Source organism: Lepus europaeus, chromosome 18 (assembly GCF_033115175.1).
Source record: "Lepus europaeus isolate LE1 chromosome 18, mLepTim1.pri, whole genome shotgun sequence".
NCBI classification, from domain to species: Eukaryota; Metazoa; Chordata; class Mammalia; order Lagomorpha; family Leporidae; genus Lepus; species Lepus europaeus.
The window spans coordinates 48,963,429-48,982,149 of NC_084844.1; the positions used below are offsets into that span (position 1 = coordinate 48,963,429).

At 48.0% G+C, this 18,721-nt stretch overlaps 1 protein-coding gene across 1 annotated transcript in view; it reads right to left on the reverse strand.

Moving 5' to 3' along the window:
• UBE2G1 (ubiquitin conjugating enzyme E2 G1) overlaps window positions 1-18,721 on the reverse strand; it is a 115,054-nt gene that overhangs the window by 10,001 nt on the left and 86,332 nt on the right. Inside the window, exon 5 of the mRNA XM_062216135.1 lies at window positions 14,994-15,118. Within this exon, the coding sequence (XP_062072119.1) occupies window positions 15,032-15,118 (87 nt within the window). The 3' untranslated portion in view covers window positions 14,994-15,031. The remainder of the gene's footprint in view (window positions 1-14,993; window positions 15,119-18,721) is intronic.

Here is an 18,721-nt window from a genome sequence, read left to right on the forward strand (position 1 = left end):
TTTCAGGGTGAAGAACAATTGCTTCATGAAAGAAATGAATTTGAAATGGACTTCTTTTTCCTCCGCTGCCTTCCCAGGTGCATTAGCAGGGAGCTGGATGGGAAATGGAGCAGCAGGAACTTGAACCAGCACCGTAGGCTTTGGCTTTAACCCTCTGCACCACAGCGCCAACCCCTTGTCCCTCCAACTATCTATCTATCTATCTATCTATCTTTCTATCTTTTTTTTTGGACAGGCAGAGTGGATAGTGAGAGAGAGAGAGACAGAGAGAAAGGTCTTCCTTTTTGCCGTTGGTTCACCCTCCAATGGCCGCTGCAGCCGGCTCATTGCGCTGATCCGAAGCCAGGAGCCAGGTGCTTCTCCTGGTCTCCCATGCGGGTGCAGGGCCCAAGCACTTGGGTCATCCTCCACTGCCTTCCTGGGCCATAGCAGAGAGCTGGCCTGGAAGAGGGGCAACTGGGATAGAATCCGGCGCCCTGACCGGGACTAGAACCCGGTGTGCCGGCACCGCAAGGCGGAGGATTAGCCTGTTAAACCACGGCGCCGGCCTATCTTTCTATCTAGCAGGGTGGCTGAGCAAGATAGAGCATGTGCACTTCCACCTACTGGTATGCTCCCAAATGGCCACAACAGCTGGGGCTGGCCAGGTGAAGGCCAAGAGCCAGGAACTCTATCCAGGTCTCCCACATGAGTGGCAAGGGTCAAGCACATGGCCATCATCTGCTGCCTTCTCAGGCACATCAGCAGGAAGCTCAACCAGAAGTATAGCAGCTGGGACATGAACTAGCATTCTAATTATGGAACGTCAGTGTCATTGGCAGTGGCTTAATCCATTGTACTACAATGCTAGCCCCCAAATAAATAAAACTTTTAAAAAAAGATTTCTAATTATTAGTTCAGTTTCATCATTAACAGTATACTAGATTGTTTACCAATTAACCTGGCAGATGAAATGAGGTATTCTGGCTGATTTTAGGCCTATATCTTTCTGCAAAATAGACTTGAGATATATATGTTACAGTTCAAACATAAATTACCTCAGTTGTAAAAAGATAACACAGTAACTTACAAAACGTCCTAATAATGCTTCAGTAGTACATTTTAATTTTCAATATACTATCAAGGTAAATATAAAACTCTTGCTATTTCCAATATTCACTGTTGATAAGGTAAAGTCATGAAAGCTTAGACTTCAATGTGGCTAGTTCACTCCTCTCCACTTTTTGTCATCAAGCTCTTTTTTTGGCTGCAAAAAAAGCATGAGTAAAAAGAATAAACCCTGAGAGAATTGTTATGCATAGGAGGATGTAATACCTCTTACAATAGGATGAGCTGAGCTTTGTAACCAGGACGAATATCAGAAGGCAGTACAGGCTTGCATGGAACATGCCTAATACCAGGAGACTAAGATAAGAGCTCAGTAATAAGAACTTGACCTAAGGAGGCAGCAGGAATCACAAGAAGGGGAAAGCCAGGTAAAGACCACTAACCAAATGTGAGAGAAGTGTCAGAGATAATCTTAATGAAATAAGGACAGGATTATTAGCAAACATAGGACAAAAACCAACGGGCTAGATAGTTACAAAGGAAATAATTCAAAGACTGCAACGTGATTGGGAAATCTGATGGTAAGAGGGACAAATGTTCAGCATTTCAGGTAAGGAGATCTAAAAGTTCAGATAAATCTCAGAAACTAGATAGAAAACATGAAAAGCGGATGAACTGTGGATATAATTTAGACTTACTTTTGTATCTTTGCATTTCATACATTTAATCATAAAACAAATAAGAATAGAGAATATGATACTGGTTCAGAGACAGACAAGTTAACCAATGCAAAACAGGACAGAAGCATGTCAATACATAGCTAGAAACTTGAAACTAGTACAGTGTATCAGTGGTAAAAGGACTTTTCAGCAATGGTGTGGGCAACAGAAATACAACAGGAACGGGAGAGAAGGAAGTTCAACGTCTGACTCATGCCTTACCAAAGAATCACTTCCAGTGGATTCAACAAAGATATATAAGGCAAAGCTATAAAAACACTTAGAAGATCGTATAACACAATATCTACCGGGCAGGCGCTGTGGTGTAGAGTGTTAAGCCTCTGCCTGCAGTGTTGACATCCAATATGGCGCCGATTTGGGTCCTGACTGCTCCACTTCCAATACAGTTCCGTACCCTACACCCAAGTAGGAGACTCGGGAGAGGCTCGTGGCTCTGGCCTGGCCCAGCCCCAGCCAATGTGGCCATTTGGGAAGTGAATTACCAGGATGAAACATCTTGCCCTGACTTTCTCTCCTCTATCTCTGCCTTTCAAATAAATAAATCTTTAAAAAACACACACAAAACACACACACACAAACACAAAAAGCAGCTTTCCAATGACAAGGAAGAGAAAGATTTCTTAATTAAGAAATAAAATGTAGCCGGTGCCGCGGCTCACTAGGCTAATCCTCCGCCTTGCGGCGCCGGCACACCGGGTTCTAGTCCCGGTCGGGGCACCGATCCTGTCCCGGTTGCCCCTCTTCCAGGCCAGCTCTCTGCTGTGGCCAGGGAGTGCAGTGGAGGATGGCCCAAGTCCTTGGGCCCTGCACCCCATGGGAGACCAGGAGAAGCACCTGGCTCCTGCCATTGGATCAGCACGGTGCGCCGGCTGCAGCGCGCAAGCCACGGCGGCCATTGGAGGGTGAACCAACGGCAAAAAGGAAGACCTTTCTGTCTCTCTCTCTCTCACACTGTCCACTCTGCCTGTCAAAAAAATAAAAAATAAAAAATAAAGGAAATAAAATGTAAAATACATAGAGGAGATGACTAGCAAGTTCAACTGCATTAAAATTAGGAACCTCTGTTCATACAAAGATATCACAAAGACACTAAAATATCAAAAATCTATCTCACAGAAAGAGTTCAAAAACCATTCAGGGGCCAGTGCTGCGGAGTAGTGGGTAAAGCTGCCGCCTGCAGTGCCAGCTGGCTGCTCCACTTCCGAACCAGCTCTCTGCTATGGCCTGGGAAAGCAGCAGAAGATGGTCCAAGTCCTTGGGTCCCTGCACCCACGTGGGAGACCGAAAGAAGCTCTTGGCTCCGGGCTTTAGATCGGACCAGCTCCAGCTGTTGTGGCCAGCTAGGGAGTGAACCAGCAGATGGAAGACTACCCCTGCCCTCTGGAGTTCTGCCTTTCAAATAAAGAAGTAAATCTTAAAAAAAAAAAAGGGGGGGGGGGGCTTCAGGCATTTCACACTGGAAATTTCAGTGGTCAAACCCATGAAATGATAGACAATTTCATGGGTAACAGGACAGTGTATATGAAGTTCACAATCACTATCATTTTACAACAAACAGATTCAAAACTCCTCAGAGGGCTGATAATATCAAATGTTGGAAACGAAAGGACACAGAGCAAATGGAATCCTTATCCTTGCTAATGGGCGCATAAACAGATGCAATAATCTTGAAAATAATTTGGCTTTATCCAATCAAAGTGTTGTACTTGTACCCTCAACATAATCCCACCCCAGGGATATACTCCAAATAAACATTCATAGTACATATTAGGAGTAAGCAAGGATAGTCACATTTTTTCAACAGCAAAAACAAGACAGAAACAAAACACTACTATCCAGAATCAAAAAATAATTGCAATGAGATTAAAGAGAGGTAATTTACCTAATAGAGTACTATACAATGGTAAAGACAGATAAAGATACACACAACAAAGATCAATTTGAAGAATGCAATGTAGTGTTGATCAATAAAAGTCACAAAAGAATATATTCATGTAATTCCACATGAGAGGGTATCAAAAATTTCATAAAGAGATTTAATTAAAAAGTAGCAAGCAGGGGCCAGCACCCCATGTGGACACTGATTCAAGTTCGGGCTGCTCCACTTCCAATCCAGCACCCTGCCTATGTGCCTGAGAAAGCAGTGGAAGATGGCTCAAGTTCTTGTGCCCCTGCACCCCTGTGGGAAACCGAGAGGAAGCTCCTGGCTCTGGACTGGCTCAGCTCCAGCTTGTGGCCATTTGGGGAGTGAACCAGCAAATGGAAGATCTTTCTTTAACAGCCCTTCAAATAAAATAAATTTTAAAAAATGTTTTTTAAGTGGTAGCAGACATTTTACATAAACTTTTTTAAAAAAAGATTTTTTTGTTTGAAAGGCAGAGTTACAGAGAGGCAGAAAGAGAGAGAAAGAAGAGAGAGAGAGAGACAAGTCTTCCTTCTGCTGGTTCACTCCCCAAATGGCCGCAAGGGCTGGAGCTGGGTCGATATGAAGCCAGGGGCCTGGAGCTTCTTCCAAGTCTGCCATGTGGGTGCAGGGGCCCAAGACTTAGGCCATTTTCTGCTGTTTTCCCAGGTGCATTAGCAAGGAGCTGGATCAGAAGTGGAGCAGCCAGTAATCAAACCAGTAATGCCCATATGGGATGCTGGCATTGCTGATGTTGGCTTTAGTCCCTTCCATAAACTTTTTGAAGCTCCTCAACATATAATTTAAAAACATGTTTATATTACTTAGGAAGCACACTTGGTAAAATCATGAAGAAAAGAAATGGAAACTAAGAATTAAGAGAGAAATGCAGGAGGGAGGAGGGCGTGGCCTAAGGAGATATAAAAGACCACAACATTTAATTTTTAAAGATTTAATTATTTGAGAAGTAGAGTTACAGAGAGAGGAAGAGACAGAAGAAAAGTCTTCAGTCCGCTAGAAGAAGGCAAAATGAGGAGCGTCCAGCCCCTGATGAAGCAGCAGAGAAAGAAGCCAAGTCTGGTTAATATCATTCACCAGGCCAGCGCCGTGGCTCACTTGGTTAATCCTCCACCTTGCAGCGCCGTGGCATCCCATATGGACGCCAGGTATAGTCCCAGTTGCTCCTCTTCCAGTCCAGCTCTCTGCCGTGGCCTGGGAGTGCAGTGGAGGATGGCCCAAGTGTTTGGGCCCCTGCACCTGCATGGGAGACCAGGAAAAAGCACCTGGCTCCTGGCTTCGGATCGGCGCAGTGCCGGTCATAGTGGCCATTTGGGGAGTGAACCAAAGGAAGGAAGACCTTTCTCTCTCTCTCTCTCTCTCTCTCTCTCTCTCACTGTCTATAACTCTACCTGTCAAATAAAAAAAAAAATGTTTAAAAAAAAATATATCATTCATCATGCTATTAGTGGTCCCTGTCTCCCTTCTTATACAATCCAACTATTTTGTAAATTTTATCAACTATTTTGTAAATTCAAGTTTTTAGTAGCTCTAGAAACTTTTTTTTTTTTTTTGACAGGCAGAGTGGACAGTGAGAGAGAGAGACAGAGAGAAAGGTCTTCCTTTTGCCGTTGGTTCACCCTCCAATGGCCGCCGCGGTAGGCACGCTGCGGCCGGCACACCGCGCTGATCCGATGGCAGGAGCCAGGTGCTTCTCCTGGTCTCCTATGGGGTGCAGGGCCCAAGCACTTGGGCCATCCTCCACTGCACTCCCTGGCCACAGCAGAGAGCTGGCCTGGAAGAGGGGCAACCAGTGAAGGACCCTTATGGGGGAGAGGGACAAGAAACTAGGCCTAGGCAGATATCAGGGGCTTCTTAAGAGGTTAGATGTTCCCCAGAGTCCAGCGGGCAGGACGTTCTCTGGGAAGGAAAAGTCAATCCCCTTCAGAGAACCTCTAGGCATGCCCAGAGCAGAGCTGCCACTCTCCTCAGCACGTTCCCCTCAGCACTCTCCTCAGCACTCCCCTCAGCACTCTCCTCAGCACTCCCCTCAGCACTCTCCTCAGCACTCTCCTCAGCACTCTCCTCAGCACTCTCCTCAGCACTCCCCTCAGCACTCTCCTCAGCACTCTCCTCAGCACTCTCCTCAGCACTCTCCTCAGCACTCTCCCTCAGCACTCTCCGATATGCTAATTGTCCCTCCGAACCAGCCAATCCCGTGTTGCCACTGCATCCCATATGCTAATTGTCCCTCCGAACCAGCCAATCCCGTGTTGCCACTGCATCCCATATGCTAATGGTCTCTCTGAACTGACCAATCCTATGCATGCGCATTAGGAATATGCTAATTCGTTGCCTATATAACCTGTGTGAAACTGCCGCTCAGGGCTCCTCACTGCCTGAGGTGGGGGCCCGTTTGCGCAAACGTACAATAAAAACCTCGTGCTTTTTGCATCAACTGGTCTGGAGTCTGGATCTTTGGGCGTCCTCCCGAGCAAGTGGGCATCTCTGCAACTGAGAGGTCCTACATTTGGCGCCCAACGTGGGGCTCGAGGTCGCCCTCAGACCCATTCTCTGCAGGACCAGTTGGAGGTATAATTAAGTGTTTTCTGTCTGTTGTTTTTTGTCTTGAGTATTCTGACTGGATTCTGACTGAAGTATTCTGACTGGCCAGTATCTGACCTGACTCTGTGGGACCAGTGGGGGAGGCAGGCGTGCCCAGCAACCCCTGGCCCGTTCCCCGGAGGACGCTCCGGGATGAGAGGGGAAACCCTCGGTCTGTTCCCCCGGAAGACGCACCGGGGTGGTCTGGAGGTGGGTCGGAGACCAAGTCTCCCTCCTTCCCGGGGAGGGCTGGTCAGGCAGCCGCTCCCAAAAATAGCGCAATAGCGTTCGATTTGTCCTAGCCATGTGTTTTGTCTTGCTTACTGTATATGTCTGTGCATTGGCTGTTCTTTTTGTTTGGGCTGAAATCCTTGTACGCATGGGTCAACAAATAACCACCCCTTTAAGTCTCACTCTAGATCACTGGAAGGACGTTCGAGAACGCGCGCGCCACCTCTCATTGGAGGTTAAAAGGAAACAATGGGCAAAATTCTGTTCCTCAGAGTGGCCGGCCTTCGAGGTCGGCTGGCCAAGGAACGGCACTTTTAACCTCGATATTATTTTACAGATTAAGGAACGAGTCTTTCAGCCAGGATCCGATGGACACCCTGATCAGGTGCCCTACATTACCACGTGGGAGGATCTTTCACGTAACCCCCCTCCCTGGATAGAACCCTTCTCCTTCCCGACGGAGCCCATACGTACCCCGATACCCCCTCCTCCTATCCCGGTTGTGCCAACCTCCTCCCTATACCCTCTGAAGGAGATTCGAGATCCAAAACCTGACAAGCCACCGGTTCTTCCGGCTGATCAGGACTTTCTGCTCTTTGACTCTCCCCCACCCTATCTTCCCAGCCAGCCTGCTCCCCCGCAGGAACCCCCACAACAACCAGAGCGGGATGTGCAACCTTCTGCACCATCCCCTGATTCCACGAGGGCAGGGGAAGAAGTCTCAGCGCCTTCCCCGCCCTCCAGCTGCCTGCGCCTCCGTCGGGGGCAGGCAGGGGGCTCGGGAAGCGTCTGGACTTCGCAGGCTTTTCCTCTTCGCTCGGTGGCTGGCCAGATGCAGTACTGGCCATTTTCTGCTTCCGATCTTTACAATTGGAAAACCCATAACCCCTCTTTCTCTCAGGACCCCCAGGCTCTGACTGGGCTGATCGAGTCAATTTTATTGACTCATCAGCCCACCTGGGATGATTGTCAGCAGCTTCTGCCGACCCTCCTCACTACTGAGGAAAAGCAGCGCGACTACCTTGAGGCACGGAAAAACGTCCCTGGAGCAGATGGCCGACCGACCCTACTGCCAAACGAAATCGAGGAGGCGTTTCCCTCAACCCGTCCTGATTGGGACTACACCACCGTTGCTGGTAGGGAGCGACTTCGTCTTTACCGCCAGATTCTCCTTGCGGGTCTCAGAGGGGCTGGAAAGCGCCCCACCAATTTGGCCAAGGTACGTGCAGTAGTACAGGGGGCTGAGGAAACGCCGGCAGGCTTCCTAGAAAGATTAATGGAAGCCTACCGTATGTACACCCCGTTTGACCCCCTGGCAGAGGACCGGCAGGGAGATGTAATCATGTCCTTTATAGGACAGTCAGCGCCGGACATCCGCAATAAATTGCAGCGGCTAGAGGGGCTTCAGGGGTATACTATACAAGATTTAATGAAGGAGGCAGAAAAGATTTACAACAAAAGGGAGACCCGAGAGGAGAAGGAGGAAAGGATCCGCAAGGAGCAGGAGGAAAGGGAAGACAAAAGAGACAAAAGACGTAATCGAGAGCTTAGTAGAATTTTGGCCACCGTAGTGCAGGATACAGAAAGGAGTAGACCAGGACAGAATAGGGACTTGGGAGACAAACGAAAGCCTCGGGTGGAAAGAGATCAATGTGCCTATTGTAAAGAAAGAGGACACTGGGTCAAAGACTGCCCGAAGAAAACACAGGGACCAAAGAAGAGACCAGTTCCAATCCTGTCCCTGGAAGAAGACGACTAGGTGAGTCAGGGCCAGGAGCCCCCCCCTGAGCCCAGGATAACCCTTGAAGTGGGGGGCAGACCGGTAACCTTCCTGATTGACACGGGAGCCCAGCACTCGGTACTGACTTCAGAAAAAGGGCCTTTAAGCTCCAAGACTTCCTGGGTTCAGGGGGCAACTGGAGGGAAGTTATATCGCTGGACAACCAATCGAGAGGTCCAGTTAAGTACAGGACTTGTGACACACTCGTTCTTACTAGTGCCAGACTGCCCCTACCCCCTCCTGGGCAGGGACCTACTCTCGAAGGTAGGAGCCCAAATTCACTTCCATGAGAAAGGAGCTACCATCACAGACTCAGGAGGGCGGCCCCTCCAGGTATTAACACTACGCTTGGAGGACGAACACCGATTATTCGAGAGGCCCTCGTCCACCATGGCTCCCATGGACCCCAAGTGGCTCACAGATTTTCCTCAGGCCTGGGCAGAGACTGCGGGAATAGGGCTGGCCGTCAACCGGCCTCCCTTGATCATAGATCTGAAGCCCACGGCCATTCCCGTGTCAGTTCGTCAATATCCGATGGGCAAGGAAGCTAAGGAAGGTATCCGGCCACATATCCAGAGACTGTTACACCTAGGCATTTTAAAACCTTGTCGTTCACCTTGGAACACCCCCCTACTACCAGTAAAGAAGCCTGGTACGGGTGACTACTGCCCGGTACAGGACTTGCGGGAGGTTAACAGGAGAACGGAGGATATGCATCCCACAGTGCCCAACCCCTACAATCTGCTAAGTACCTTGCCTCCGACCCACGTATGGTACACTGTGTTAGATCTAAAAGATGCATTCTTTTGTTTAAGACTGAGCCCTCAGAGCCAATCCATCTTTGCTTTTGAGTGGAAAGACCCAGAGACCGGGTTTTCAGGACAACTCACCTGGACAAGGTTGCCCCAAGGATTTAAAAACTCGCCTACCTTGTTTGACGAAGCTCTGCACCTAGATTTGGCCAACTTCCGAGTCAACCATCCGGACCTGGTCCTCCTGCAATATGTGGACGACCTCCTCCTTGCCGCTGAAACTGAGCAGGACTGCCTAAAAGGTACCGGGGCCCTGCTACAGAGACTGGGGGAATTGGGCTATCGAGCCTCCGCGAAAAAGGCCCAAATATGTCAGAAACAGGTGGCCTACCTAGGCTACCTCCTAGAAGGAGGGCAACGGTGGCTGACAGAGAGCCGAAAAAGGGTGGTTGCTCTAATTCCACCCCCCACCGATGCCAGAAAGATGCGGGAATTCCTCGGGAGTGCGGGATTCTGCCGCCTTTGGATTCCTGGGTTTGCGGAGCTGGCAGCCCCATTGTACCCCCTCACGAAGTCCAATGCTCCCTTTCAATGGAGAGAAGAGCAACAGCGGGCGTTTGACAACATAAAAAAGGCCCTATTGTCAGCCCCAGCCCTGAGCCTCCCTGATATGACCAAGCCCTTCACATTATACGTGGATGAGAATAAGGGAGTGGCGAAGGGAGTGCTAACACAAATGCTTGGACCCTGGAAAAAGCCGGTGGCATACTTTTCAAAAAAGCTAGACAATGTAGCGGCCGGCTGGCCTCCGTGCCTCCGCATGATAGCGGCCGTGGCAGTTCTGGTGAAAGACTCGGATAAATTGACTCTAGGCCAACCTCTCACCATAGTGGCACCTCATGCTGTGGAGACAGTTATCCGCCAGCCACCAGATCGGTGGCTCTCAAATGCTCGGATAACTCATTACCAGACTATGTTATTAAACTCAGAGCGGGTCCGGTTTGGGACTGCCACCTCTTTAAACCCGGCCACCCTGCTCCCGGAACTGGGGCCCCAGGCCCAGGTAATCCATAACTGTCATCAAATCCTGGCTGAGGCCCACGGCACCCGAAAAGACCTAACCGACCAGCCTCTGCCGGATGCCGAAATGACCTGGTTCACGGATGGGAGCAGCTTTCTACAGAACGGTGAGCGGAGGGCTGGGGCAGCGGTGGTGGATGGAAAAACTGTTATCTGGTCAAGTGCCTTAAAGCCTGGAACTTCTGCTCAAAAAGCCGAGCTCATAGCCTTAACTCAAGCTTTAAAACTGGCACAAGACAAAAAGGTCAACATTTACACAGACAGTCGGTATGCTTTCGCCACTGCCCATGTACATGGGGAGATATACCGGCTAAGGGGCCTCTTAACCTCAGCAGGCAAGGACATTAAAAATAAGCAGGAAATCCTAGATCTTCTACAGGCCCTGTTCCTGCCCAAAATGTTGAGTATAATTCATTGCCCCGGGCACCAACGAGGAGACGACCCCGTAGCAAGGGGAAACAGGATGGCAGACGAGGCCGCTAGGGCGGCAGCCCTGAGCCAACAGGTGCTCCCGTTAAAGACAATTGAGCCCACCCAAGTATCGAGGGAACCACCTTTCCTCTATTCGGACCAAGACTTAGATACGATCCAGCGGCTCGGTGCAGAGTATGATGAACAAATAAGGGTTTGGAGGCTCGGAGAGAAAATAGTCCTGCCACACCAATTGGCTAAAGAAATAATTACCAGCCTCCATCAATGGACTCATTTGGGACACAAAAAGCTAAAAGCAGCCTTACAGGAAGATAGGCAGTCTTATTACATCCCCGGACTTGACTCTTTAGTCCAGCAGGTGACTGAATCCTGTGTTCCGTGTGCCAAGGTAAATGCCAGACACCTCAAGCTCCCGGAGGGAGCTAGGGTAAGAGGAGACCGACCAGGAATCAACTGGGAGGTCGATTTCACTGAGATAAGGCCGGGCAGTTATGGGAATAAGTATCTTCTAGTTTTTGTAGACACCTTCTCCGGATGGACTGAGGCATTCCCCACAAAACGGGAAACCGCCCAGGTGGTCGTCAAGAAGATCATAGAGGAGATCTTCCCCCGGTTCGGCTTGCCTAAGGTAATCGGGTCCGACAATGGCCCAGCGTTTGTCTCCCAGGTAAGTCAGTTGGTGGCCAAAGCATTAGGCATAAATTGGAAATTGCACTGTGCCTATAGACCCCAAAGTTCAGGACAGGTAGAAAGAATGAACAGAACAATTAAAGAGACCTTGACCAAATTAGCGTTGGAGACTGGTGTTAAAGACTGGGTCCAACTCCTCCCTATGGTGTTGTTCCGGGTCCGAAACACGCCCTCTCATTGCGGGCTGACACCATACGAAATCCTTTATGGAGGGCCCCCACCAGTAGCAGGCTTGCTTGACCTTGTCAGTGACTCCGTTGCCGATGCCCCTAAGTTACAGGCCCGGTTGAGAGCACTCCAGATCATCCAGAACCAGGTCTGGAAACCTCTTGCAGCAGCCTACCAACCCAAGACGACAACCATTCCACATCCTTTCCAAATCGGTGATGCTGTGTATGTCCGAAGGCACCAATCTAAGACTCTAGAGCCCCGGTGGAAAGGCCCCTTCACTGTGCTGTTGACAACTCCCACCGCTCTCAAGGTCGACGGAATCGCTGCTTGGGTCCACGCCTCACACGTGAAGCGAGCACCACCTCCCCAGGGCCCCGAGGATCCGGACAGACCAGCCAAATGGAAGCTCCAGTGCACTCAGAACCCACTCAAGCTAAGACTTTCAAAAACTGTTTAATATTTGTGATGTTCCTGGCCTTTCCCCATTGTTTTTCCAATCCCCATGCTCCACAATTGTTAACGTGGAACCCAACCCAGTCCAGCAAGAACAGAGTTCCCTCCCTCCAGTGAGGCAGGCTCTCCCCAGGCCGGTCCAATAGATTTTAGGATTAAAATCTTTGCAAAAAGAAAAGGAGGGAATGAAGGACCCTTATGGGGGAGAGGGACAAGAAACTAGGCCTGGGCAGATATCAGGGGCTTCTTAAGAGGTTAGATGTTCCCCAGAGTCCAGCGGGCAGGACGTTCTCTGGGAAGGAAAAGTCAATCCCCTTCAGAGAACCTCTAGGCATGCCCAGAGCAGAGCTGCCACTCTCCTCAGCACGTTCCCCTCAGCACTCTCCTCAGCACTCCCCTCAGCACTCTCCTCAGCACTCCCCTCAGCACTCTCCTCAGCACTCTCCTCAGCACTCTCCTCAGCACTCCCCTCAGCACTCTCCTCAGCACTCTCCTCAGCACTCTCCTCAGCACTCTCCTCAGCACTCTCCCTCAGCACTCTCCGATATGCTAATTGTCCCTCCGAACCAGCCAATCCCGTGTTGCCACTGCATCCCATATGCTAATTGTCCCTCCGAACCAGCCAATCCCGTGTTGCCACTGCATCCCATATGCTAATGGTCTCTCTGAACTGACCAATCCTATGCATGCGCATTAGGAATATGCTAATTCGTTGCCTATATAACCTGTGTGAAACTGCCGCTCAGGGCTCCTCACTGCCTGAGGTGGGGGCCCGTTTGCGCAAACGTACAATAAAAACCTCGTGCTTTTTGCATCAACTGGTCTGGAGTCTGGATCTTTGGGCGTCCTCCCGAGCAAGTGGGCATCTCTGCAACTGAGAGGTCCTACACCAGGACAGGATCAGTGCCCCGACCGGGTCTAGAACCCGGTGTGCCGGCGCCACTAGGCGGAGGAACATTTTTAAGAAGGAGAGAAGCATGGGGCCGGCACTGTGGCGCAGTGGGTTAACACCCTGGCCTGAAGCGCCGGCATCCCATATGAACACCGGGTTCTAGTCCCAGTTGCTCCTCTTCTGATCCAGCTCTCTACAATAGCCTGGGAAAGCAGTGGAAGATGGCCCAGGTCCTTGGGCCCCTGCACCCGCATGGGAGACCCGGAAGGAGCTCCTGGCTCCTGCCTTCGGATCGGCGCAGCTTCAGCCATTGAGGCCAATTGAGGAGTGAACCATTGGATGGAAGACCTCTGTCTCTCTGTCCCTCCTTCTCTCTCTGTGTTGCTCTTTCAAATAAATAAATCTTTAAAAAAAAAAAAGAAAGAAAGAAAGAAAAAGGAGAGAAGCCCACCTCATCCGATTTTTTTTACGTGTAAATGATTTTCTTTAAGAGTTGAAATCATTTGCTGGTTGTTTATTTTTGAGACAACCAGAAAAGAGTGGCATATTGAATTACGGGAGGCTTTGACTGTCTGGGGTATGAGCTGAACATTCCATAAGTGTGTGTAGTTTTTATATCCTACAATACAACACATACTAAATGGCAATCTGGAGTCTCAGTTGTGCATCTGATCTGTCTTGAGCATCTTCACTCACGTCTCCCATGTGGTTTCAATTTGTTTCCTACAGAAAGCCTCTCCGTGATGCTGTCAGAACCATGTGCACTCTGAACACCATGGTTACGGTAGTGCATTCTCCTAATGATGTTGTTAATGCACTCTGAAAGACTGAGAATTTAAGGATGTCATGTATATGATATTAAGTTGCAGGTGGGTGAGATTTATGTAACAGCAACATTTGAGGATACTCATACTTGATAGCCACTTAAGGAAGTGGTGTTTCCAAATCTGAAGCAGTCACAGGGGTGCCTTCCATCCCTCTCTTTGCTAGACTTAAGATAAAACTTACACACAGATACTAAACAGTAAAAGGGAAACTGCTTCTACTGGCCCTATCAGATAATATGGTACAATGGTTTGGGCAGTATAATAAATGATATTTTAGAAAAATAAGAAAAAGATTTAATTCATCCTTTCCTTTCCATACATAATATACAGTATAAGAAGATGTAGGGGCCAGCACTGTGTTGCAAAAGGTTAAGACTCCACCTGCAATGCCGACATCCCATGTGGGTGCCAGTCCCAGCTGCTTTACTTCTGATCCAGCTCCCTGCTAATGGCTTAGGAAAGCAACAGAAGATGGTCCACATGAGACACCTGGATGAAGCTCCTGGCTTTGGTCCAGATCAGCTCTGATTATTGCGGCCATTTGAGGAGTGAACCAGCAGATGAAACATCTCTATCTTGGCCTTTCAAATAAATAAATAAATCTATCTATCTATATATACATATATAAAAGTAAGATATAGAAACTTCAGTACCCAGCAGTGGTCAGGGTGGGAACCCCAAAGATAAAACCTAAGAAACTGAACTGCAATAAATATAATTCTTTTTTTAGATTTATTTATTTATCTGAAAGAGTTACACAGAGAGAGAAGGAGAGGTAGGAGGGAGAGAGAGAAGGGAGAGAGAGAAGGGGGAGAGAGAGAGAGAGAGAGAGAGAGAGAGAGAGAGAGAGAGAGAGAGAGGTAGGTCTTCCATCCACTGGTTCACTCCTCAAGTAGCCGCAATGGCAGGAGCTGTGCTGATCTGAAGCCAGGAGCCAGGAGCCTCCTCAAGGTTTCCCACACGGGTGCAGGTGCCAAAGGACCTGGTCATCCTCCACTGATTTCCCAAGCCAAAACAGACAGCTGGATTGGAAGTAGAGCAGCCAGGACTTAAACCGACGCCCATACGGGATGCTAGCACTGTAGGCGGCAGCTTTACCCACTACGCAATAGCGCCAATAAATACTTTATAATTAGAAATTTTGCTACCACTAAAAAGAAGCAGACTGTCACCATACCAACCATGTGAACACAGAATGTCTAATTAAAAAGTTGAGTGTATTAAAGGAGAAAAACAAGCAGGTTATATTAGAGCCGGGAGAACCAACAAAGTACTGGATAATATCACTGAAAAAAAAGAGGCCAATGAAAACAAGCATTTCAAATATCTAAATCACAAGTTGTCTAAAAATTATCTAATAAATACGGTAAAAAAAATTAATAAAATGAACTTACCCCTGAAGTAAATGAAGTTACTAGCTGCTGAATAAATGTCACTCGAAAGCAGTCTCTTGGCTTTTTCTTACACAGCGGGCAACTTTCCTTTTAAATTCTCCATTTCTGTCTTCCCTCCATTCTTTCTGTATATAAAAACATAACAAAGATTTTATAGAAACTCCTTATAATCTTTAAGTTTGAAAATAATCTTTTAATAATTTATGTTCTTTAAATATAAAGGTTGATAAAGTACGTAAGTCATCAAATAACTTTTGCAAGGCTCTCTGCTGAAACATAGTAGCAGAAATCTCTTAGGTGAACTACCTCAAGTCTCTTCCAAAAAGAACACAGTTTTGGGACCAGCACTGTGGCATTCGTGGAGTAAGCTGTGGTTTGCAGCACTGGCATCCCATATGGGTGCCGATTTGAGTCCCCGCTGTTCTACTTCCAATCTAGCTCTCTGCTATGACATGGGAAAGCAGTATAGGATGCCCTAAGTCCTTGGGCCCCTGCACCTGCACAGGATACCCAGAGGAAGCTCCTGGCTCCTGGCTTTGGATCAGCGCAGCTCCGGACGTTGCGGCCAGCTGGGCATTGAACCAGTGGGTAGAAGACCTCTCTCTCTCTCTCTCTCTGCCTCTGCCTTTCAAATAAATAAATTAAAAAAAAAAAATTATAATATACCAGTGAGACATTTAGACTACTTGAACAACACAACTCTCCCCATAGAAAAAAGTCAGATAGACAAAAAATGTCTCCTATGTATGGCCGATGGGTGGGATGCATTACATAGTGTAAGTGCTATTTCTCATGGAGGAGAAGCAGATGACAGTACACTATCATTGCTAGACATATATAAATGGAACACAAAATGGCACTGGCACAGTTTCACAGGAGAAGAAAGCTGATTTTACTTAAAGGCAAATTATTGCAGGAGAAGGAACTTCTCATGAAAATGTGCACCCGGCCTGTTTTTTATTTACTTTTTGAATGTCAATCCATTTAAGGATAGTGAAAACAGACATCTTCAATCCTGTCTTGGACACAGACTCAAAATTGGTTTTGCCCTCATAAACCAATCACTGTATAAAGTGGGAGAAAATTATAATGCTGACATGAACAAAGACTACCATGGAACCATGAAAGAAGGGAACTGCAGGCGGGCATCTGGTACCAGTTAATGACCACATCCTGTCAGAGGCCTGAGTCTGAGCCTTGGCTCCTCTTCTCATTCCAGCTTCCTGCTAATGCTCTCTCTGGAGGAAGTGGTAACGTCTAAAGTACTTCAGTCCCTGCCAACCCATGTGAGAAACTCAAACTTAGTTCCAGGCTCCTGGCTCCTACCTGGCCCAGCCCACAATGTGGGCGTTTGGGGAGAGAACCAGGAAAGAGCAGATTCCTCCCGACTCCTTCTGTGTATATGTAGTGTATGCATGGATGTGTCTGCCTTTTAAATAAAGTAAGGGGCCGGCGCTGTGGCTTAGTGGATAAAGCCTCCACCTGCATTGCCGGCATCCCATATGGGCGCTGGTTCAAGTCCCCGCTGCTCCACTTCCGGTCCAGCTCTCTGCTATGGCCTGGGAAAGCAGTAGAAGATGGCCCAAGTCCTTGGGCCCCTGTACCCATGTGGGAAACCAGGAAGAAGCTCCTGACTCCTGGCTTCGGAATGGTGCAGCTCCGGCTGTTGTGGCCAACTGGGGTGTGAACCAGTGGATGAAAGACCTCTCTCTCTCTCTCTCTGCCTCTCCTTCTCTCTGTGCATAACTCTGACTTTCAAATAAATAAATCTTTTTTTTTTAAATAAGATAAAATGAACATTACATTAAAATTTTTATAAAGAAGGGAATTAAACCAGGTCAGAGAAAGAGTTTTTCAGGAATCACCAGGACTGACTGGGAAAGAAAGTGTCGAACATTTTTGGGGGAAATAGAAGAACATGAATTTAAAGTGGGCATTGGACTATCTTAGCTAATTACAGTAAATTTGGCTAGGTAAAATAACGCTCCTCTAGTTATACAGAAGAGTGGACGTTTGCTAAAATATTATGGGTAAAGTGTCACATCTGAGTAATGTCTATAATGACCTCATTTTCACTTTTAAGGAAAAGGAGGAAGAGGGCAATTCCAGTCAAATGGAGAAGGATGATTTCAAGAAAAAGATCACTAAAAACAGCATTCCAGAAGACAGAGGTAAGACCAAGGGCAGGCAGACAGGGAGATTTGACCATGATATAGGTAAGTAAGGGCTCAAGTCAATGGCAGGGGCTGTAAAGAAGTTTAGAGAGACTTACACAATAAGACTGACATTCTCTTGAGACGTGACTGGACAAGGGTGACTTCTAGGTGAAGGGTAGATGGTGGTTCCTAAGCTAATATTGCTGTCTGTTGAGTCTACTGTGTAACAGGTAAATTACCAGGGAAGTGATATTATCACACTCATATTATACAGGGGAAACAGTGAAACAGCAAAAAAGGGGGTGGATACCATGGACAACATGTTAAGCTACCATTTGGGACACCAGCATCCCATATATGGAGTGACAGCTAAAGTCCTGGCTACTCCACTTCCAATCCAGGTCCCTACAAATGTGTATGGCAGGCAGCAGGATGGAGCAGCTCAGCCCCAGCTATAGCAGTCATTTGGGGGAGTGAACCAGCAGGTAGATGATCTCTTTCTCTGTGTAATCTTTTCAAATAGATAAATAAATCTTATTTTAAGAATAGTAAAAAGTAGTTATGTTTACCTCTTTGCTCTCCTGAGACCCTCATAAAACGACCATACTGGAATTTTTTTTAAAAGGTATAAACTGGGACTGGCACTGCGGGGTAATAAGATAAGCCTCCACCTGGGGCACCAGCATCCCATATGGGTGCCGGTTTGTGTTCAGCCTGCTCCTTTTCCAATCCAGTTCTCTGTTGTGGCCTTGGAAAGCAGAAGATGGCCCAAATGCTTTGGACCTCGAGCTGCGTGGGAGACCCCGAAGAAACTCCTGGCTTCAGATCAGCCCAGCTCCAGACACTGTGGCCATTTGGGGAGTGAACCAACGGATGGTTATCTGTGCCCCTCTCTCTCTCTCTCTCTCTGTAACTGTCTTTCAAATAAAACAAAGTCTTTAAAAATAAATAAAATGTGCCATAAAGAAGAGGAAGCAGTAGCTGGGCAAGTCTCACTGCAACTCAATAACGGGGAAGAGGATTTATGAAACATTCCTGAAGAAGCTACATTTCTAAGGGGCAAATCTGAGAAATGCCTGCGGTAGAAGTGCAGCTGAGGGTAGCTGCTGTGGTGTGGTGGGCTAGGCCTCCACCTGTGGCACCAGCATCCCAACTAGGCGCAAGTTCATGTCCTGGCTGCTCCTCTTTCAATCAAGCTGTGACCTTTGCTGTGACCTGGGAAAGCAGAAGAAGATAACTCAAGTCCTCGGGTCCCTGCACCCTCGTGGGAGACCCAGAAGAGGCTCCTGGCTCCGGATAGGCACAGCTCCAGCCGTTGTGGCCAGTTGGGGAGTGAACCAGAAGATGGAGGACCTAACTCTCTCTCTGCCTCTCCTTCTCTCTGTGTAACTCTTTCAAATAAATAAATAAATCTTATTTAAAAAGAAGGATTTACTTTAATATTTGAACATCACAGTAACAGAAACAGAGAGAGAGAGAGATTTTTCCATCCACTGGTTCGCTCTCCCCAAATGGCTACCAGCTGCAACAGCCATGGGTGGGCCATGCTGAAGCCAGGAACCAGGAACTTCC